The 23,981-nt window shown below is 48.2% G+C and overlaps 1 protein-coding gene across 2 annotated transcripts; it reads left to right on the top strand.

Moving 5' to 3' along the window:
* Positions 1–5,025: 5,025 nt before the first annotated feature.
* rangrf (RAN guanine nucleotide release factor) lies at positions 5,026–22,992 on the top strand. 2 transcript variants are annotated; one of them, XM_078533823.1, is made up of 6 exons: positions 5,026–5,077; positions 7,382–7,467; positions 10,067–10,183; positions 12,030–12,192; positions 16,458–16,552; positions 21,189–22,992. In XM_078533823.1, the coding sequence occupies exons 2-6, from the start codon at positions 7,385–7,387 to the stop codon at positions 21,325–21,327; spliced, it is 597 nt and encodes a 198-aa protein (XP_078389949.1). In that variant the 5' UTR covers positions 5,026–5,077; positions 7,382–7,384; the 3' UTR covers positions 21,328–22,992. The 2 variants fall into 2 exon arrangements, with proteins under 2 accessions (XP_078389949.1, XP_078389950.1); XM_078533824.1 differs by having other exon boundaries at positions 5,047–5,203.
* Positions 22,993–23,981: the final 989 nt, after the last annotated feature.

Here is a 23,981-nt window from a genome sequence, read left to right as displayed (position 1 = left end):
CCCACCACTCCCTTCCAGTGTCATGTGTCTCTGTCAATCCCCTTCCTTAGCCTCTGCCTAATCTCACCCCCGCTGTCTTCCAGCCCCGTCCGTTACCTCTGTCTTCTCATCCCCTCCCTCCCAGTCCAGTCTGTGCCTTACAAACTACACCATCCCACCGTTGCCTTCCCGCCGGCCTTGCCTAAGCAGCCTTAGCACGGAGTTGGAGTAACGGCGAGCACAGGGCAGTGAGGGGTAGGCGAGCGCTGCGCCCACAAACCTTGAGGGTGTGAGTGAAGTGCAGTTCGCCAGCTGCATGTCCGTCATACCCGGTTGTGATTCACGATGGTCCCATTAGCCTCCAGCGTGGCCATTTGATTTGGAACGAGGATGCGATTCCAGTGAGCTGGTTTTAATGAGCATTCACGACACGCAAAGCCATGCAAATCTGGTTCCTAACAGGGTGCGGCGGGCAAAACCGAACCAGAAAACTCGGGAGCGGAAAGTTGCAAATCATTTTCACACAGGCAGGAACCTGACTGTTGACCGTAAGCTGAATTTTCCAGTGTCACCCACCACGCTGCCCATCACTGGCAGGACTGGCAAATCCTGCTCTGTAACTCACTCCCGGGTCTCTGTTATTCTATATATAAACCCCCGAACCCCTCGATTAGTTTCCAGTCTGTAACTCACTCCCGGGTATCTGTTATTCTGTATATAAACCACCCCGAACTCCTCGATTAGATTCCAGTCTGTAACTCACTCCCAGGTATCTGTTATTCTATATATAAACCACCCCGAACCCCTCAATTAGTTTCCAGTCTGTAACTCACTCCTGGGTATCTGTTATTCTATATATAAACCCCCGAACCCCTCGATTAGATTCCAGTCTGTAACTCACTCCCGGGTATCTGTTATTCTATATATAAACCCCCGAACCCCTCAATTAGATTCCAGTCTGTAACTCACTCCCGGGTATCTGTTATTCTATATATAAACCAACCGAACCCCTCGATTAGATTCCAGACTGTAACTCACTCCTGGGTATCTGTTATTCTATATATAAACTACCCTGAACCCCTCGATTAGATTCCAGTCTGTAACTTGCTCCTGGGTATCTGTTATTCTATATATAAACCACCCCGAACCCCTCGATTTGATTTCACTCTTCCGATTAAAAGGTATCATTTTACACATCTTTGAATTAAATTTCATCTGCTTCATGTCCGCCCATTCGTCTAGCCTGTCTATGTCCTCTTGAAGTCTCTCACTACCCTCCTCACAGTTCACAACACTTCCAAGTGTAGTGTTATCTGGGTGTAGTGCCTTGTATACCCAAGTGTAGGTCATTAATATATATTAGGAAGAACAAGAGTCCCAACACCAGCCCCAGGGGAACTCCACGACAAACTTCCCTACATTTCAAAAGACATCCATTAACCACTACTCTGTTTCCCGTCATTCAGCCAATTCCCTATCCAAGTTGCTACTGACCCTTTTATTCCATGACCTATAATCTTGATCTTAAGATCATATGATCTTGATCATAGAAGCTTGATCTTAAGTCTGTTGTGTGTCACTGTATCAAATGCCTTTTGAAAGTCCACATCAACAGCATTGCCCTCATCAAACCTCCCTCTTACCTCTTCAAAGAGCTCCAGCAAGTTAAACATGATTTGCCTTAACAAATCATTGCTGGCTTTCCTTAATTACTCCATAATCCAAGTGTTAATTTTGTCCTGGATTATAGTTTCGAAAAACTGAAAGTAAACCTGGCTGGCCTATAGTTGCTGGGCCTTTCCTTGCAGCCTTATTCGAACCAGGGTGTAACATTAACGCCTCTGTAACTTTGCACATCCTTGCCCCTGACTCAGCTCATCTGCTGCTGAAACAGTCATTGACGCCTTTGTTACCACTTGACTCGACTTCCAACGCACTCCTGGCTGCTCTCCCACATTCTACCCTCTGTAGAAAGAGGTCATCCAAAACTCTGCTGCTCCGTGTCCCAACCCACACCAAGTCCTGTTCCCCTATCACCCCCGGTGCTCACTGATCCACAATGGCTCCCAGTTAAGCAATGTCTTCATCTTAAATTTCTCATCCTGGTTTTCAAATTCCCACCATGGCCTCACATCACACTGCACCCTGCCCCACCCCCAGCATCTCTCTAATCCACTCCAGCCCCATAAGCCTCCAAAAATGCTGCACTCCTTCTGTTTCAACTTTGTGTGTGTCGGCATCACAGATTAATACCCACATTCCGCCCGGCAGTTCTATGGGTAGCACTAACTAAACCAGGCATGACCTGCTGAGATGGTCGACCTGGTAATGAAAAGTTTAAATGGAAATATTCTAAAAATTTCCAGCGATGGGGCTGTGATGATTTCCTTTGGCAACTTGTTCCACTGTGGGGTTGTCCTTGGGAAGAAAGGTTGTTGATACACAGTCTTGGAAGCAAATGGTCTTTGTAGTTTGTGGGGATGGGCTGCCCCGTGGTTTGTCATTGCCGGGAGGGGGGCACCAGGTATTGTTCCTGTCGATTCCCACCAGCCTGTTCCCTCTTTTATACAACACGGTCAGTCCAATCTTCTCCCTCCTTTGCTGGAGTGATTCCCATCCCAAATCTGGGATCCAGAATGTGGCTCTGGCATATTCCCCACACTGACTCACACAGCCCATCTTTCAATCTTATTTATATCTCCCACAACTTGTACCCTCCTGGGCTGGACAAACAAGTGTTTGGTTATCTATAACTCTGATATTTTTTGCTACAATACCAAAGATTCCTCCTCAGAAATCCAAGAGCCCAGTTTGCTCTGGATGTTATCTGCTGAATGTAGAACCCCCATTGAAGGTTGTTTTTAAGATGAACTCCCAGGTACGGTTGTGTATCTACCTGTTGGAGAATTTGATTACAGGACTGAAAGTTATCTATTAGTGAATCCTTCCTTGTTGCTGAGGCACATGCCATAGGATTTTTTGGCTTTGAATGCAATCTCCCATTGGTTCTGCCATTCTTGCAATTCAAAAGATCATTTTGCAGTGAATTGAAATGAACTTGATGTGTAAACCACACGGTCAACTGCAAATAGTCGCACCCAGTTTTTGTAAGTGTTTGGGAAGGTGGTTTATGTCTGTCATGAAGAGTAACGGTCCCAATGCAATTCCCTGGGACCCTCCAGAGGGAATATCACTCAGAGAGGATGCTTCCCCATCACACACCTAACACTCTCTGTCTTCTGTTGGTTAGAAAGTGCTGGATCCAATTTAACAATGCCCTTCCCCCCCCCCCGATTCCACCGTTGTGGAATTTGGGCCGGAGCTTCCCATGAAGAATCCGGGGTTGTCATGGGAGTAGTTTCATCTCTTTTGAGACTTTAAGCTGAGTCCTGACGGCCTGTAAAAGCTGTGTTTTGGTGGATCTTTTCGACTGAAAAAAGGGTGACCAACTGTCCCGGTTTTCAAGCCCATCGTCCTTTGTTTGCTCCCGGGGCACTATCCTGTATCTCTGAGATTTCGGGAGCTAGTTCCTCCTGGTTTCCCGCTCTCACAGGTCGGCCAGTGTTATGGCGCGGCAGATGATGTGTGCCAGGTGGACTAAATCCACGACTGAAACTTGATCGCGCTATCACAACGGTTTTGCAATTTGTATTTATTTCACGATGCGTGCACTGAATTCAGAAGTAATAAGTCCACCGAGACTTTTAGAGATTTTTAAAAAAATTTATTAAAATATTTATCAACAAAAGATTTCAAGCACATGCATAAGACTACAAATTATTACTATAATAACTCTTAAAATTCCTAATTAACCTGACTCCCAGTTACACCCCCTTTAAGACAACTGTCCAAAATTAGATTTTAGATTTTAAGCAGGTCCAGCAAATTAACACAATACTCTGGACAGTGAAATCCCACATTTCACTTTCAGCAGACGTACGCACCAATACTGGAGGCTTCATCAAGGCTATTTCACAGACTTCTGTTCGGTCTCACAAGACACATGGCCTCATTCTCCTTTATGTATGTTTCTCTCTAATGTTTAATAAGTAAATTCTATTCTTTCACACGCCTTTCAAACGGTATCTTCCCCACAATATAAAAGCTTTCATGTTGCCGCTGTATATTGTCAGTCACCTTTGGGAAAAGTAAACACATTCCTTAGCCTCGCCTATCTGGCGACTTGTAAACAGACTGAAATCTCTCTGAAATCCAAATCTCCTGGCGTTTATCTAAAAATTGCAAATTCCCTTCGCACCGTCCCTGCTAATCCAGCTGCCAGGTTTACTCTGCCCAGCACCCAGCTCCTTTCCATCAGTCAAAGCCCACAGGCTATTTGACTCCAAGTGTAATTTAGTCACAAACCTACTTCACAATAAAACAGAAACTGTGATGAAAATTATTTTACCTTCATGACTGCCAAGGGTGCCTGAAACTCTGGAATTTCTAAAATCCCCTCTATTGCTCCCTGTCCGTGTTGGTCTGAAGTGTTTTGGGGAGTTATTGCTCTGGGTTGTTGTTGTAGTTGCTGTTGTTCGTGTGAAGCGACCAAGAGCCTGAGGCTGACGGTTCGGGTGTTTCCGGTCCCGCTCGAGGCTGACGGTTCGGGTGTTTCCGGTCCCGCTCGGGGCTGTGGGTTCGGATGTTTCCGGTCCCGCTCGGGGCTGACGGTTCGGGTGTTTCCGGTCCCGCTCGGGGCTGAGGGTTCGGGTGTTTCCGGTCGCGCACAGGGCTGATGTTTCGGGTATTTCCGGTCCCGCTCGGGGCTGTGTTCGGGTATTTCCGGTCGCGCTCGGGGCTGAGAGTTCGGGTATTTCCGGTCCCGCTGGGGGCTGAGGGTTCGGATATTTCCGGTCCCGCTCGGATATTTCCGGTCCCGCTCGGGGCACTGTTCAGGAGTTTCCGGTGGCGCTCGGGGCCGTGTTCGGGAGTTTCCGGTGACGCTCGAGGCTGTGTTCGGGTATTTCCGGTCCTGCTCGGGTATTTCCGGTGGCGCTCGGGGCCGTGTTCGGGTATTTCCGGTCCCGCTCGGGACTGAGGGTTCGGGTATTTCCGGAATCTGCTGTCCCGGAGCGGCTGGCGTGCGGTGGATCGGGCGGTAATAGCGCGCTTCCCTCGCGGCCCCTCAAAGATCGATTGACAGATCCAGGTCCATCACCGGCGTCCCTGCTGCCAGAGACGGCTCCTGCCCGAGGATCTGAGGCCCAGTCAGGGAGCGCCAAAGACTGTTGCCAACTCGGGGGGTGAGGAATTCCGGGAGACTGGGGCACGTGATGGTGCCCAGGGCTGAGGCATTTCCACTGGGTGATGCCAGTGGACCCCCCCACCAGAGGGAGTCAGTCACTGCTAGTGGAACCCCCAGAGAGAGCCAGTCACTGCTAGTGGACCCCCTCTTCTGGAGAGCGTCAGTCACTGCCAGTGGACCCCCAGAGAGAGTCAGCTACTGCCAGTGGACCCCCCCAAGAGAGAGTCAGCCATTGCCAATGGACCCCCCCCTCCCCCCAGAGAGAGCCAGTCACTGCCAGTGGACCCCTCCCCTGGAGTGAGTCAGTTACTGCTAGTGGACCCTCCAGAGAGAATCAGTGACTGCCTGTGGACCCCTGGAGAGAATCACTGCCTCTGGACCCCCAGAGTCATTGCTAGTGGACCCCCTGAACCCCATTGTCTGGCACTGCCAGTGGACCACCTGTACCCCAGAGGAGAGTCATTACCAGTGATGCCCTGTACGTCATTGGAGAATCACTGCCAGTGATGCCATGTACTCCAGTGAGAGTCTGCCAGTAAAACCTGCATGTACCCCATTGAAATTCTGTGCCAGAGGACTCCCTGTTCCTCAGAGAGAGTCACTGGTCACTGCCAGTAGACGTCCAATGCATGCCACAGCCAGTGAGTATAATTGACAGTGGAACCCCTCCACCATGCCCAGTGAGAGTCACTGCCAGTGCCTCCCCCCCCCCCCTCCCCAGTGAGAGCCACTGCCAGTGGACCCCCAGAGAGAGTCACTGCTATGGACCCCATGAACCCCAGTGTGTGACACTGCCAGTGGAGCTCCTGTACCCAAGAGGAGAGTCACTGCCAATGATGCCTAATACTCCATGAGGCGCTGCCAGTAGACTACGTGTACCCCAGTGATTGGCACTGCCAGTGGACCTCCTGTAGCTCAGAGAAGAGTCATTACCAGTGACGTCCTGTTCCACAATGGAGCGTCACTGCCAGTATCCCAGTGAGATTCACTGCCAATGAGCACCATGTAATCAATGAGAGTCACTGTGAGTGGACCCTGTGTACACCAGAGAGAGTCACTGCCAGTGGATTGCCCCAACCCTAATGCGAGCCTGTGTATCCCAATGAGAGTCTCTGCCAGTGGACTAACCCTCCTCCCCCAATAGCCCAGTGGGAGTCACTGCTGGGAAATACCACCCCTGTCCCCCGCCCCCCACCACCTCCCCCACCCAGTACTCCAGTGGAAATCACTGCCAGGAAAACCCCTGTGGAATTTGACCACATCTATAGGGAGCTTTACTGGGTATCCATCTCCTGCTGTCCCTGTCCTGGGAGTGTTTGATGGGGACAGTGTAGAGGGAGCTTTACTCTGTATCTAACCCCGTGCTGTCCCTGTCCTGGGAGTGTTTGATGGGGACAGTGAAGAGATGCTTTACTCTGTATCTAACCCCGTGCTTTACCTGTCCTGGGAGTGTTTGATGGGGACGGTGTAGAGGGAGCTTTACTCTGTATCTAACCCCGTGCTGTCCCTGTCCTGGGAGTGTTTGATGGGGACAGTGTAGAGGGAGCTTTACTCTGTATCTAACCCCTTGTTTGAAGTAAGATGTGAACCTTTAACTTGAATATTGCTGAAAAGAGAAACACGTCACTGAAAGCTATCATCCTGTGCTCATCAGAGCAAACACAAGAATACCAAATTTCAAATGATCACCACTATTTTTACTACATGACAAAGGTGCTGATTGGTTGGTAGCTCAACTCTGATTGGCTGAGGTATTACCATTGGGAAAGCAACAGGGAGCTCGCGACACCCCATACTCCCGCATGGCTTGAATATTTATCCTCTTGTTTGTTGAGAAAGGGTCCTTGTGTGTGAATGTATGTACTTCTAGCAAGTATAAATGAGCCATGTTATGAGAGCCTTGTGAGCCTATAACTGCTTGTTGTTTTCTCCAGGGCAAAGTCTCAGCCAATCAGAGTTGTCTTGCCAACTGATCACCAACCGATCAGTTTCCTGTTCTCCTGTAGTATAAGTTGTTGTGATTGTTTGAAATTTGGCATTCTTGGGTTTGTCCTGATGAGTGCCAGATGAAAAGCTTCAGCAACACATCCCTCTTTTCAACAATATTGATATTCTGTACAACTAAGATCCTGTTCATAAACCTTTCCCTTGTTCCAGGATATGGCGACCAACGGTGACCCCTCTCGACCCCTGTTTGGAGGCTCTTTCTCGGCGATTATCCCCCCTCATTCGATAGATGTCAGGTAAGGAAGGTGCTGGCGTTTAGAGTATGGGGGTGTACCCTGCTGCTGCCTAATTTTCTATCTGTTTGCGTTTTTTCTCACAGCAACATTGCTGAGGATGCACGGCTGTAACCCTCTGCCTCTGGGGTTCTACTGAAAGCCCCCGCTTTTCCATTCCATTTCACCACCCCTTCCACCACCCCCCCCCCCCCGCCAACCCCGACCCACCCACCCAGCACCCTTCCCATTCCACTTGAAGGTGCTGACTCTTGCTGGAATCGGCCAGTCATCCCTCCAGCCTATTTTGCGTGTGAGAGTCTGGACGGTGAGTGCCAGCTGGGCTGATTGACTTTGGAGGGCATCACAGCTCAACCTGACCCACTCCCTAACTACTGTCCCTGCTCGGGTGCTCTGACCTGGGTAACAAGCAGGAGGGGGGTTCCCCCACTTTCAGGTGAGGTTCCCCAATCTCCCACTCTTAACATCCTGGGGAAATGGTCGCCATCAACCAGAAACTCGCCTGCTCCCACCATGTAAATGCTGTGGCTACAAGAGCAGGTCAGAGGCTGGGTAATCTCAGCACAGACTCACCTCCTGACTGCCCTAACCACCCTCAGCACCTGCAAGGCACAAGACCAGGAATGTGGTTTATTATTATTTATTCATTCATTAGATTTTGGTATCCTTGGCAAGGTCAGCATTTACTACCCAACCCTAATTACCCCTGGTGCCATCCAATAATGGATAACACTCCACTGGCCTGGATGGGTGCGGCTCTGACAACACTCGAGAATCTTGACATTCATCCAGGATAAAGCAGCATCCTGCTTGATTGGTACCCCATCCACCACCATAGACGTTCACTCCCTCCACCACCAACGCACAGTAGCAGCAGTGTGTGTACCATCTACATGATGCACTGCAGCAACTCACCAAGGCTCCTTTGACAGGGCCTTCCAAACCCACGATCGCTACCATCTAGAAGGACAAGGGCAGCAGACACATGGGAACATCACCACCTGGAAGTTCCCCTCCAAGTCACTCACCATCCTGACTTGGAAATATATCGGCCGTTCCTTCACTGTCGCTGCGTCAAAATCCTGGAACTCCCTCCCTAACAGCACTGTGGGTGTACCTACACCACAGGGACTGCAGCGGTTCAAGAAGACAGCTCACCACCACCTTCTCAAGGGCAACTAAGGATGGGCAATAAATGCTGGCCCAGCCAGCGACATTGAATGGATATCCATTAAAAAAACACACTGAAAGCAAAAATACTGAAATTAGTGCCTTTTTTAAAAATTCATTCTCGTGATGTGGGCTTCGCTGGCTGGGCCAGCATTTATGGCCCGTCCCTAGTTGCCCTTGCAAAGGTGGTGGTGAGTGATTTGGAGGGGAAATTCCAGGTGGTGGTGTTCCCATCTATCTGCTGCCCTTGTCCTTCTAGATGGTAGTGGCCGTGAGTTTGAAAGGTGCTGTCGAAGGACCCTTGGTGAATTCCTGCAGTGCATCTTGTAGATGGTACACACACTGCTGCTACTGTGCGTCGGTGATGGTGGGAGTGTATGTTTGTGGATGGGGTGCCAATCAAGCGGGGCTGCTTTGTCCTGGATGGTGTTGAGCTTCTTGAGTGTTGTTGGAGCTGCACTCATCCAGGCAAGTGGAGAGTATTCCATCACACCCCTGACTTGTGCCTTGTAGATGGTGGACAGGCTTTGGGGAGTCAGGAGGTGAGTTACTCATCGCAGCATTCCCAGCCTCTGACCTGTTGTAGCCACAGTATTTATATGGCTAGTCCAGTTCAGTTTCTGGTCAATGGTAACCCCCAGGATGTTGATAGTGGGGGATTCAGTGCTGGTAATGCCATTGAACATGAAGGGGTGATGGTTAGACATTTTCTTGTTGGAGATGGTCATTGCCTGGTATTTGTGTGGCACAAATGTTACTTGCCACTTGTCAGCCCAAGCCTGGATATTGTCCAGGTCTTGCTGCAATTGTACATGGAATGTTTCAGTATCTGAGGAGTTGCGAATGGTGCTGTACATTGTGTAATCATCAGCGAACATCCCCACTTCTGACCTTATAATCATTGATGAAGCAGCTGAAGATGGTTGGGCCGAGGACACTACCCTGAGGAACTCCTGCAGTGATGTCCTGGAGCTGAGATGACTGACCTCCAACAAGCACAACCATCTTCCTTTGTGCTAGGTATGACTCCAACCAGCAGAGAGTTTTCCCCCTGGTTCCCATTGACTCCAGTTTTGTTCGGGCTCCTTGATGCCACACTCGGTCAAATGCTGCCTTGATGTCAATGGCAGTCACTCTTACCTCACCTTGGGAGTTCAGCTCCTTTGTCCATGTTTGAACCAAGGCTGTTATGAGGTCAGGAGCTGAGTGGCGTTGGCGGAACCCAAACTGAGCGTCAGTGAGCAGGTTATTGCTAAGCAAGTGCCGCTTGATAGCACTGTTGATGACCCCTTCCATTACTTTACTGATGATGGAGAGTAGACTGATGGGGCGGTAATTGGCCAGGTTGGATTTGTCCTGCTTTTTGTGTACAGTTCCTTCTAAAAGACTGTGTTACAAAACACCATTTTTTTGATTCCCTCTTCCTCTACAGTGAAATCCGTGAGATCCCGGATAACCAGGAAGTATTTATCCACAGCGGGACGGACCAGAGCATCATCATCGAGCTGCTGGAACACCAGATTCAGGTGCCCGACCAGGAGGCAGCCAGGTCAGTGTGTGGAACAATTCGGTGATTCTGAGTGGCGTCTGTCCAGAACGGCACCAGCGAAATATCACTGGGCCCCAATCCCGGGAGGGAGGGAACGGCGTGAGGGAAGGGAGGGGTGAGAACTGCGTGTGGAGAAATGTCAGTGAAGGCGTTTAGGGCCACAGGGCAGCGGCATTGGAAAGGGAAGCAGTTTTAAAGGCCTCTGGATATACCCAGAGTCATTCAGATACCCAACAGGATTGAAGGGCTGGGATTTGCCACATTTATCGGGAAGATTGTGATATAATCAATTTTATTCCTAGTGGGATGGGGGAACAATCTGTCATGGCACTTCCTGGACTGGGATTGGGTGGAATTCTCGCATGCTGGAATGGGATTGGGTGGAATTCTCACCTGCTGGACTGGGATTGGATGGAATTCTCCCTTGCGGGACTGGGATTGGGTGGAATTCTCTTTTGCTGGACTGGATTGGGTGCAATTCTCTGCTAGACTGGGATTGGCTGGAATTCTCACCTGCTGGACTGGGATTGGATGGAATTCTCTGTTGCTGGACTGGGATTGGCTGGAATTCTCCCTTGCTGGATGGGATTGGCTGGAATTCTCCCTTGCTGGATGGGATTGGCTGGAATTCTCCCTTGCTGGACTGGGATTGGGTGGAATTCTTTGCTGGACTGGGATTGGGTGGAATTCTTTGCTGGACTGGGATTGGATGGAATTCTCTGTTGCTGGAATGAGATTGGGTGGAATTCTCTGCTAGACTGGGATTGGGTGGAATTCACACTTGCTGGACTGGGATTGGCTGGAATTCTCCCTTGCTGGACTGGTATTGGCTGGAATTCTCCCTTGCTGGACTGGGATTGGGTGGAATTCTTTGCTGGACTGGGATTGGGCGGAATTTTCTGCTAGACTGGGATTGGGTGGAATTCACACTTGCTGGAATGGGACTGGTATTGGCTGGAATTCTCCCTTGCTGGACTGGGATTGGGTGCAATTCTCTGTTGCTGGACTGGGATTGGCTGGAATTATCTCTTGCTGGACTGGGATTGGGTGGAATTCTTTGCTGGACTGGGATTGGGCGGAATTTTCTGCTAGACTGGGATTGGGTGGAATTCACACTTGCTGGAATGGGACTGGTATTGGCTGGAATTCTCCCTTGCTGGAATGGGATTGGATAGAATTCTCTGCTGGACTGGGATTGGGTGCAATTCTCTGTTGCTGGACTGGGATTGGCTGGAATTATCTCTTGCTGGACTGGGATTGGGTGGAATTCTTTGCTGGACTGGGATTGGATGGCATTCTCTGTTGCTGGACTGGGATTGGCTGGAATTATCTCTTGCTAGACTAGGATTGGGTGGAATTCACACTTGCTGGACTGGGATTGGGTGGAATTCACACTTGCTGGACTGGGCTGGAATTCTCTGTTGCTGGAATGGGATTGGATAGAATTCTCTGCTGAACTGGGATTGGGTGGAATTCTCTGTTGTAGAAATGGGATTGGGTGGAATTCTCTGTTGTAGAAATGGGATTGGGTGGAATTCTCTCTTGCTGGACTGGGATTGGGTGGAATTTTCTTGCTGGACTGGGATTGGGTGGAATTCTCTTGCCGGACTGGGATTGGGTGATATTCTCTTTCTGGACTGGGATTGGATAGAATTCTCTGCTGGACTGGGATTGGGTGGAATTTTCTTGCTGGACTGGGATTGGGACAAACGTCTGGTCATCTGCCGTAACATCCCCTAAAGGGGCTTGTTGCCTGATATCGCTCCGGTGACGCGGCTTGGGATGTGAAAGGCGCTATGTCAATGCAGGTCGTTGATCCGGAATCAGCGGTGATTTATGTTGTCAGGTACCACTTTGCTGACATCACGAGCAGTAATGAGGCAACAGGAGTGGAGGGCACAGAGATCCTCAGTGTGGAGTCCGTCAGCAGTGACCAGATTGCACTGCAGGATTCCAGCAGCACCTGGTTCCTCTCCGGGAAGCAGCGAGTGGCCAAATTCAACGAGCAGGTCAGTAGCAGACGGCCGGATCACCAGGGTACGAGCTGGCAATGCGTGGTTAAGGAACACGGGACAGTATCTCCGAGCTGGCTGCTTAAATAAGACCATGAGCAGTAGATGTTTGGTTTTTGGTCTCTCCCAGCATTGGCAGTAAGCAGGGAGGTCCCAAATTTAATTGTGGGTCTGTGGCAGGCCAGCTAATATCAGCCAGGGCCTCAGCTTCCGTAGAATATTGCTGCTGTGGAGCATGCGGTCCAGCAGAGACCAGCTGAATGGCCGCACTAATTGTGTGTGATCATACCCCATAGAAAGAGGCTTTTTGGCCTGTCATGTCTGCCAGCACTCTGCTAAAGCAAACCCAACTCCCCAGTCTTTTCCCCACTGCCCTGCAAAGTCTTCTCTTTCCAGCTGCTTATCCAGCTCCCTTTCGAAAGCCTCGATTGACCCTGTCTCCACCACACTCTCAGACAGTGCATTCCAGATCCTAACCACTGATTGACCCTGTCGCCATTACACTCAGACAGTGCATTCCAGACCCTAACCACTCGATTGACCCTGTCTCCACCACACTCTCAGACAGTGCATTCCAGACCCTAACCACTCGATTGACCCTGTCTCCACCACACTCTCAGACAGTGCATTCCAGACCCTAACCACTCGATTGACCCTGTCTCCACCACACTCTCAGACAGTGCATTCCAGATCCTAACCACTCAATTGACCCTGTCTCCACCACACTCTCAGACAGTGCATTCCAGATCCTAACCACTCGATTAACCCTGTCTCCACCACACTCTCGGACAGTGCATTCCAGATCCTAACCACTCGATTGACCCTGTCTCCACCACACTCTCAGACAGTGCATTCCAGATCCTAACCACTCAATTGACCCTGTCTCCACCACACTCTCAGACAGTGCATTCCAGATCCTAACCACTCGATTGACTCTGCATCCACCACACTCTCAGACAGTGCATTCCAGATCCTAGCCACTCGCTGTGTGAAAAAATGTATCCTATTGTCTCCATTGCATCTTTCGCCAATCACCTCAAATCTGTGTCCCTCTCGTTCTCTATCCTTTCACCATTGGGAACAGTTTCTCCCTATCTGCTCTGTCCAGACCCCTCATGATTTTGAACACCTCCATCAAATCTCCTCAAAATCCTCTCCGAGCAGAATAGTTCCAACCTCTCCAGTCAATCCACCTAACTGAAGTCTCTAATCCTTGGAACCATTCTCATGAATCTTTCCTGCATTCTCTCTAATGTCTTCACTTCCTTCTTTAATTCCGATGCCCAGGACTGGATGCAGCACCAGTGTTTTATACAGGTTTAAAATAACCTCCTTGCTTCTGTACTCTATGCCTCTTATACATAAAGCCCGAGGTCTCGTTTGCCTTAGTAACTGCTTTCTTGACCTATTCTGCCACCTTCAACGTTTTGTGCGCTTCCACCCCCAGGTCCCTCTGCTCCTCCACCCCCTCCACCCTGTGCCGGCTCCTTGATAGAGCAGTCCAATTAGTTCCACTCCTATGCACGGTCCGCAGAATCTCCCGGCAATTTAGCTGCCAGTCCTGCTGGCTAAAGCACCGGCCCGGGTTGGAAAGTGGGTGAGAGTGGACATTGGGCGAGGGTACAGTTGGGTTCTACTGAGGCGCTTCCTTCCATAGTTCAATAACTGGAAAATTGGCCGCTTGGCTGAGGTACTTGGGGACAGTCGACGGACATCCAAACCACACTCCAGGTGCCCAGTCTCTCTGACTCACAGAGGGTTGGCAGTGTGTGTGTGTGTGTGTGTGGCATGTGTTAGGAACAGGAATAGGCCATTTAACCATGCAAGCCTGTTCCACTGTTCAATGAGACGATGGCTGAACTGCCACCTAACTTCATATGTACCCACCTTCACCCCGTCACATCGGATACCAAAAATCTGTCAAGCTCAGATTGAAAATGAACAATTATCTAGCATCAATTGCCAGTTGTGGAAGAGAGTTCCAAACTTCTACAACCCTTTTTATGTAGAAGTGTTTCCTAATTTCACTCCTGAAAGGTCTGGCTCTAACTTTTAGACTATGCCCCCTAGTCCAATACCCCCCAACCTGCTGAAATAGCTTCTCTCTATCTACCCTATCAGTCCCCCTTAAGGTTTTGAAAACTTTAATTAAATCACCCCTTAAGTACCAGGATATACAACCCTAGTTTGTGTAATCTCTCCTTGTAATGCAACCTTTTGGATTCCAGGTATCGTTCTGGTAAATATACTGTTGTGAATATCTAGTATATGAATCATGTGTTTTAGTATATAATTATAAGTTTTAGGAATTAAAGTTGAAATCAAAATTAAACTGTAGAAAATGGAATAAATGCAATTAAAGCAAGCTTAGAGTTTATTACACTTGAAAGGTTGGGGGCCATGTTGACTTAAGAGGTTAACAGTCGGAAAGGTGGGGCTTCCTTAGCTGGGGAGCAGGAGACATGATGTTAGCAAAGCTTGCAGTAATGGCAGCCCAGAGAGAGAGAGAGAGATGTTTTTGTTTTGGGAATTAGAGCCAAATTAGTTTAAGAGCATCCAATAAAACCTGAGGCTGTAAAACCTATTAATTTACCAAAGCAAAGAAGAAATTGTAAATGAGGAAAAATTAATCTAAAGATCGGTTTGAGGACAGCCCATAGCAGGCCATGTCGTCATGGAGATGGGTAGAGCTTAGGAAGGTTCTCTGGTTTCAATTTATCTGGGTGTTTGCTGAGAGAGTTTTTAGTTGCAGTATGGACCTCGTATGGTTTGCAGTTTACCGAGAAAAGATAGCCAAAGTAAATGATAATTAGACAGACTGGTACTGTAAGCGGAGTAAAACACTAACGTCATCATTTACCATGAGGATGTGGCTTAATCTCAGTTTAAACCTTGTGAGGGAACAAGAAGCTGGAAGATTGCCTAGTTTGAAGATAATGGGAGAACCTACAGTGGTCCTCACAGAGTCTTGTGGAAAAGAAACTAATCAGCTGAAATAGCTTGCAAGCATTGAAAAGTGGCCAGAACAAGGGACTGAGGACCCCACAGTCAAGAGATGGTAAATGAAAGTTTTCCTTCTGAGAATAGCTGGAGCTGAGGGGAATTCTCCAGATAACTGTGGCATAGTTATGGGTGATCCCTACAGAAGGAAATAACTTTTAAGAATGATGTGTCTTATAAGAGAGTTCTTGGGGGAAGAAAGAGTGCATGAGTAGTTATAAACCAAATTAAGTTAATAGTGCTTGGTTATTTAAATTCTTTTATATACAATAAAGTTTGTTTTGTTTAAAGAAAGTGAAATATTGTGGTGTAGCTCTATTGGTAAAATGAGGTATTTCTATTTAAATGTTAATGGTACCTAATCGGATGGTAGCACTACATTGCTATTCCTCCAAGGCCAGTATATCCTTCCTAAGGTTGCTGTCTGCCAACACACACCTGCTCATGGGGCCAGTCTTGGGTGTAGTACAGCACTTTGCATCATGGAGTGATAGAAACCAGTCCTCAACGCGCACCAACACACAAAAGGGCGGCATTGGTGGGGTGGGGAGCCGTGATGGGGGCAGGGGTCAGAACCAAGAACCTCCTCACCCATCTCTGTCTCAAACCTATTACAGAAACAGCTTGCATTTATATAGCACCTTTGACTCGTAAAACCCTTCACAGGAGTGTTACCAGACTAAATTTGATACCGACAGACCGAAGATATTAGGACAAAGATTGAAGCTTTAAGAAGTGATATAAAGGAGAGGGAGGTGGAGAGATTTATGGAGGGAATTCCTGAGTTTAGGGCCCTGGCAGCTGAAGGCATGGCCGTCAATGCTGGAGTGATTGAAATTAGGGATGCTCAAGAGGCCGGACTCGGAGGAGCGCAGAGATCTCGGAGGGTTGAAGGGGCTGCAGGAGATTACAGAGATGGGGAGAGAGGGAAGAGGACATGGAGGGATTTGAAAATGAGGATGAGAATTTTAAAATGGAGACATTGTTGGACTGAGAACCAATATAGATTAGCAAACACAGGAGGGCAGTAGGTGCACGGGACTTGGTGCGAGTTAGGATATGGGACAGCAGAGAACTGGATGATCTGAAGTTTACAGAGAGTAGAAGGTAGGAGGCTGGTCAGTAGAGCATTGGATCGTCAAGTTTGGAGGTAAAACCAGTAAGTGCAGCAAGTAGTCACAGCCACAGTGACCATCAAACTGAGGTTGTGAACAATGTGATTTAATTCTAGTTTGCTTTGTCTTCTATTTTTCTCTTTACAGGCCAGAAATACAGTCGCTATCCACCTGGCACTGTTCAGGCTCCCTCAATATTCTACCGATATTCTCATCACATTTAACGATCCAACAGTAATCAGGTACCTTTATCACTAACTGGTTAGACTATAACCTTTATGCAAGCTAAGGAGAAGGGCTGGGGAGGTAACTAATCCCCATCCGGGCTTATGAAGCTCACCCAGGCTCCTTAGACAGCACCTTCCAAACCCAACACCACCACCACCTAGTTGGACAAGGGCAGCAGACACATGGGAACACCACCACCGGGAAGTTCCCCTCCAAGTTGCACATCATCCTGACTTGGGAACATATCGGCCGTTCCTTCACTGTCACTTGGTCAAAATCCTGGAACTCCCTCCCTAACAGCACTGTGGGTGTACCTACACCACATGGACTGCAGCGGCTCAAGAAGGCAGCTCACCCCCACCTTCTCGAGGGCAATTTTTAAAAAATTTGTTCATGGGACGTGCCATCGCTGGCTAGGCCAGCATTTATTGCCCATCCCTAATTGCCCCTTGAGAAGGTGGTGGTGAGCTGCCTTCTTGAGCCGCTGCAGTCCTTGTGGTGTAGGTACACCCACAGTGCTGTTAGGAAGGGATTTCCAGGATTTTGACCCAGCGACAGTGAAGGAACGGCCGATATATTTCCAAGTCAGGATGGTGAGCGGCTTGGAGGGGAACTTCCAGGTGGTGGTGTTCCCATGTGTCTGCTGCCCTTGTCCTTCTAGGTGGTAGTGGTCGTGGGTTTGGAAGATGCTGTTGAAGGAGCCTTGGTGAGTTACTGCAGTGCATCTTGTAGATACACACACTGCCGCTACTGTGCGTCGGTGGTGGAGGAAGTGAATGTTTGTGGATGGGGTGTCATTAGGGATGGGCAATAAATGCTGGCCTAGCCAGTGATGCCACATGCCAACAATTCAAGCTTAGTAGCTGCATGTGTTTATTGCAGCTCCTTCCCCCATGCTAAAGATACTGTACTGTGAACCAAACGCATTAAATGTTAATGTGTTAAGTACGAATCTGGTAAAGGACAAAGCTGGAGCCAGTCTGTCTTCAGCATAGGTTTATTCAGAAAAGCCCTGTATAACATAAGACATCTACTTTTCCCTTCTACACAGTTCCCCCACCCACGAGTGGAAACTGGTTCTGATATCTGTGCTCCATCCGTTCCCCAGTTAGTATCAGCTGCTGCTCTTAATCTCACAACAAGAGCCATGCACTCAATTGTCACAGGATTTGCAATATTAACTCCGCAAGGTTCCTTGCCAATCACCAGCATAGCTGAGCTGGGACCTGCAGTGCCACCCCTGGGCGTTCCAGGCATCATCCGATTGTGCCTATGCCAGCTGTCCACAAGAGCTATCCAATCGGGGGAACCCTCGCCTTGTTGCTCTGCAAATTCCTCCAGTCTCCCCTTGTGAAAGTCCCGACTGAATCTGCTTCCCTCGCTCTTTCAGGCAGCCTGTTCCAGATCACAATAACTCGCCGGGGTTTATAAAATAATAATTCTCTCCATCTCCCCTCTAGTTCTTTTACCATTTACCATAATAACTTCCTGTTTCTGTAATTATTAGAGCCATTGATCCTCCCACCCAGGGTAATTCTAAAGACTCCCTACCGCCCACTTGTTCCATTTAAATGTTTCTTAAATAATTCCAGGCTACGCAAGTGCATCTGGAAGTTTATTTGACACTTTGATTATTCATTTTATGAAGAATTTTTTTAACTCTGTCCTAAAATGACTTTTTAACCAGTTTGAACCCACATGTCCTCATTCCATTGCTGCACTTTAATTTAAACTAATTATCTGGTCCTACCCCTTACCCTGGACAGTTTTTTATTGTCTCCTCTAGAGGCTAAAAAACCCAAGTTTCTCCCGATTTCCCTGTTACTCAAATCCCCGATGGGTCTCATGGCTCTTTTCCCTGTACTGCCCAAGTGCCATCCTTCAGATCATAGAAAGATGGGGATTGCTACATGGGAAAAAAGACCGAGATCCCTGTCCGTCATCCTGGTAGTCGCGTGATATAATGATAATGGAGCTCATAGAATTGTTACGGTGTAGAAGGAGGCCATTCGGCCCATCGTGTCAGCACCGGATACCTGAGCATTTTAACTTAGTGCCAATCTTCTGCCTTTTCCCCACAACCCTGAACATTGTTTCTCTTTAAATAATCATCCAAAGCCTTCTTGAATGCCTCAATTGTACCTGCCTCCACCACACTTCCAGGCAGTGCGTTCCAAACCCTAACTACTCGCTGTGTGAAAAGTTTTTTCTCACCTTGCGTTTGCATCTTTTAAACTGTACTTTAAAACTGTGCCCTGTGGTTCTTGATCCATTTTTACGAGCAGGAACAATTCCTCCCTGTCCACTCTGTTCAGACCCTTCATGATTTTGAAAACTTCTATCAAGTCTCCTCTCAGCCCTCCAAGGAAAACAGTCCCAAATTCTCCAATCTTTCCTCATAACTGAAGTGTCTCATCCCTGGAACCATTCTCGTAAACCTCTTCTGCACTGTCTCCAATACATTCACATCCTTCCTATAGTGTAGCGTCCCAAACTGTGCACAAAACTCCAGCTGAGGTCTAACCAGCATCTTATATAAGGTCATCAAAACCTCCCTGCTCTTATACTCTATGCCCCTATTAATGAAGCCTAGAATACTGCCTGCTTAGAAACAGCTCTCTGTACCTGTCCTGCCACCTTTAATGACTTATGCCAGGTTTCTCTGCTCCTGCACTCCTTTTGGAATAGTATCCTTTATTTTATACTGTCTTTCCATGTTCTTTGTACCAAGTGCATCACCTCACACTTCTCCGCATTGAACTTCATCTACCACCTATCTGCCCACTCCACCAATGTGTCAATGTCCTTTTGAAGTTCTACACTGTCCTCCTCACAGTTTACAATTCTCCCAAGTTTTGTGTCATCCGCAAACTTTGAAATGGTCCCCTGCACACCAAGATCTAGATCATTTATATACATCAGGAAAAGTGAGGGTCCCAATACCGACCCCTGGGGAACTCCACTACAAACCTTCTTCCAGCCTGAAAAATTAACCATTACTCTCCGTCTCCTACCCCTCAGCCAATTTTGTATCCATGTTGCTACTGTCCCTTTTATTCCATGACTTATAACTTTCCTCACAAGTCTGTTGTGTGACACTGCATCGAACGTCTTTTGAAAGTCCATATAAACCACATCAACAGCCTTGCCCTCATCAACCATCTCTGTTACCTCTTCAAAAAACTCCAGTAAGTTAGTTAGACATGATTTTCCTTTCACAAATCCATGCTGACTGTTCTGAATCAATCCACATTTTCCAAGTGACTGTTAATTCTATCCCGAATAATTGTTTCTAGAAGTTTCCCCACCACTTCCTGCACATTGGTCACGAGAAGCGTGCACAGGACGGGATACAATTCCGCTATTGATTATCATAGTGATCACTCTCGATCAATTAGTCAAACAGACAGGGACATGAGGTGAGCAACATACGAACAAGGGTCAGGAGTAGATCATTCAGCCCCTCGAGCCTGCTCCGCCATTCAGTAAGATCATGGCTGATCTGATGGTAACCTGAAATCTTCATCCCGCCTATCTCCGATAACTATCACCCCCTTGCTCACCAAGAATTTATCCACCTCGGCCTTAAAAATATTCAAAGACTCTGCTTCTACCGCCTTTTCAGGAAGAGAGTTCCAAAGACTCACAACCCTCTGAGTGAAAACATTTCGCCTCATCTCGGTTTTTAATGGGCAACCCTTTATTTTTAAACAGTGACCCCCTAGTTCTAGATTCTCCCACGAGAGGAGACATCCTCTCCACATCCATCCTGTCAAGACCCCTCAGGATCTTATATGTTTCAATCAAGTCACCTCTTACTCTTCTAAACTCCAGCAGATACAAGCCCAGTCTGTCTAACCTTTCCTCATAAGACAACCCACCCATTCCAGGTAAACCTTCTCCGAACTGCTTCCAACGCATTTACATCCTTCCTTAAATAAGGAGACCGATACTGTACACAGCACCCCAGATGTGGTCTCACCAATGCCCTGTACAACTGAAGCATAACCTCCCTACTTTTGTAATCAATTCCCCTCACAATAAATGATGATATTCTATTAGCTTTCCTAATTACCTGCTGTACCTGCATACTAACCTTTTGTGATTCATGCACTAGGACAGCCAGATCCCTCTGAATCTCAGAGCTCTGCAATCTCTGCAATCCCAGTGGTTGGCATCTTTGGGAACCAGGGATCCACAGAGCCCTCTTCCGTCCAAACACTCTACACTTGCCACACATCCATGTCTCAAATTACTCCTACATCCCAGAACGTAATTTTCTGAAAGAAACCTTACCCAATTCATGTTTGAACTTATATGAATGTTAAGCCAAGGCCTTTCAGGTTGATGTGAAAGATCCCAGGACTCTGTTTGAAGAAGAGAAGGGGAGATCTCTCCAGTGTCCTCGCCCAGCAATCTTCCCTTCACCAAAAGGCAGACAAACTGGCCATTCAACTGGGGCATGTTTGTGGGATCTTTCTGTGCACTAAATGGCCACCCACCACAGTACCTAGAGCATGATGTGATTGGCTGCGCCACCTGCTTTCGAGCTAATTTGATGCGCCAAAGCTCTTGTGGTTGTACTTGGGGCCGTTGTTTTTCTCTAACCGTGGCTCTCCCTCTCTCTCTCTCTCTTTGTCCCATCGCCAGCCCTTTCAGCAGCAGTACAGGAGGTACCTCTACCCAGGCAGCCGGGACGTCGGCCAGCAGCCCCCAGCTCTGGACCCTGGAGCAGTTCCGAGCCACCGTGCAGTCCTTCCGGCTCCTGGACCCGGCCATCTTCTCCTGAACACGCGGTCGAACGGCGCGCCTCGGAGATGACGAGAAGACCCGGCCTTCGCCTTGGGCCACTCGCTCACAACGCCAAAGATTGAGATGGTGACGCCATTTTGGAAACGTGAGCGGCTATTTTTGGGTCGATTTTAGGGAGGCTCTGTCCAATCATGGAAGGGAGTTTTCTTTGGTCAACGACAAGACACTATGCTGCCTGATTCTACAGACTTACCTGGGAACAGGAGGAGGCCATTCAGCCCCTCAAGCCTGTTTCATCATTCATTGACATCTTGGCTTACCTGCGACCTAACTCTGTGTACTGACCTTTGACCCTTTGGTTAACAAAAATCTATCAATCGCAGATTTAAAATTAATAATTGATCCAGCATTAACTGCCGTTTGCGGGTGAGAGTTCCAAACTTCTGTGATCCTTTGTTTGTGGAAGTGTTTCCTAATTTCACTCCACAAGGTCTGGCCCTAATTTTTAGACTATGTCCCCTTGTCCAATACCGCGCCCCCCCACCCCCAGCAACAGAAATAGTTTCTACCTACCTTACCAGCTACCCTTAATATCTTGAAGACTTAGAAGATTAGGGAGTGATTTAATCAGATTTCCAGGGAATTTTGTCGTAGTCCAGTAAGGAAGAACTAGGGTGGTGAATTGTGAAGCCATGTTTGCAATCTGTCTATCTCTATCTGTGTTACAATATCTCATTCCTTTTAATCCCTTGTTAATGCTCCAGTTGTACAGGTTTAGCTTCAAAGGTATAAAGAAGGGGTTCTGATTCAGGAGAAGGGGGGGGGGCTATTGCACTGCAGGAGGCCTTACGGCCATTTTTGGTTCTGTCCTTTGCCCCGCTATCAGATGGGTATCTCGTGGGCACCCCTTTGCAGGACAGAGGCTGATGGCGGGTTCCTAACTGTGCCCAGGCCGGGTTTGGTTAATGCACCATCGAGTCAGGGGTTATGTAAGCTCAGTACCGCACTGGGCAGGAAATTTGGTGGTCCATTCATGGCTGAACGTTTCGGCCCAGGGCACCCCTTCCGTATTCTAGCCAAAGCTGCCCACCGAGAACCACTGGATAGGCCAGGCAGTGGAATATCATAGTGATGGCTGTTTGGCCTTCAGCAGCATCATGTGCAGATGTTCTGGGAGCCGAACGTCAGGGAGATGTTTGCGTTAGAAGAACTTGCATTTGTATAACGCCTTTCACCACCTCAGGACGTACCAATGCAATTTGGCAACCAATGAGGTGCTTTATGAAGAGCAGGCACTGTTGCAGGAATCACAGCAGCCAATTTGCACATAGCAGTCTCCCAGAAAAAAAGTTGTATGATTTTTGACCAGGTAATCTGTTGGGTGTCGGATAAAATATTGACCCAGGAAAACTGCCTTTTTCTTCTTGGAAATAGTGGCCATCAGATCTTTTACATCCACCCGAGAGAGAGAGAGAGGAGGTGTGACCTTGGTTTAAAGCGTCATCGCACATGGAGGGTCAGCCTGGAATCTGGCCAGCTCTCGGGAGGGATGATTAACACACAATCTTCAAACTCAGATGAGGCTGGTAGCCCCTGCTACTCACCGTTGACATCTAAAGAATTAAGAGTTTCAACTTCTTCTTTGAAGTCCTGGTTTCTTTAGAGCCTTGTTGGAAGGTTTGTATTACTTGAATACCAAATAGATCTTACCAGGTGGTACTCGCTGAGATTAGGCTGCTCATCCAGTGGTAATTGCCCTTGACATTAGAGCACCAGTCAGATCCTGGTTAAAAACTAAAGAGTTTAACTTGTGAATGGCTGAGCCACAGGATGAGGCCATTCAGCCCCTCAAGCCTGTCCCGCCATTCTGTTCGATCCTAACTGATTTCTTACTCGACTGAGTGGACATAGCGTTAAGCCACAGACCAGCCATGATATGATTGGATGGTGGAACAGGCTAGAGGGGCTGAATGGCCTCCTTCTGCTCCTATGAAAGGTCTCTCCGCACCTTGCGTATCAGTGGGTTTTAACCCATGGTCGCAGCAGAGGGCATTGGGATTAGTTTCTATGCCTGTGTTAGGGAGGGGAAATCCTCTGAGGGTTACGACCAGATAAGGAGGGGTTTCCCTCCCTTCGTTTGACCGCAACAGGTTTGTTCGTTTTCAATAAGCATCTCCTTGCCAATTTAGTGTGTACTTAACTGTTTACGTACTGTGGTCATAAAGAACCAATCAGACAGGTTTTTGTGAGTTTAACAAAGAATGAGGTGAGTATACTTATACTTAAACCGATCTAATTAAAATAATAAAAATGCTCCAACTTCCCCACGCGCGCACAGGCATTCAAAACTCAGGCGTAAACAGAGTGGAGGAGGTAACAGAGTGGAGGAGGTAACAGAGTGGAGGAGGTAACAGAGTAGAGGGGGCTACAGAGTGGAGGAGGCTACAGAGTGGAGGAGGTTACAGAGTGGAGGAGGTTACAGAGTGGAGGAGGTAACAAAGTAGAGGAGGTCACAGAGTGGAGGAGGTCACAGAGTGGAGGAGGTCACAGTGGAGGAGGTCACAGAGTGGAGGAGGATACAGAGTGGAGGAGGATACAGAGTGGAGGAGGTTACAGAGTGGAGGAGGTCACAGAGTGGAGGAGGTCACAGAGTGGAGGAGGTCACAGAGTGGAGGAGGTCACAGAGTGGAG

The sequence above is a fragment of the Cetorhinus maximus genome, chromosome 34, assembly GCF_964194155.1.
Source record: "Cetorhinus maximus chromosome 34, sCetMax3.hap1.1, whole genome shotgun sequence".
In the NCBI taxonomy this organism is placed as follows: domain Eukaryota; kingdom Metazoa; phylum Chordata; class Chondrichthyes; order Lamniformes; family Cetorhinidae; genus Cetorhinus; species Cetorhinus maximus.
The sequence above is the reverse complement of the archived record's forward strand: the minus strand, read 5'-3'. Positions and strand labels throughout refer to the sequence as shown.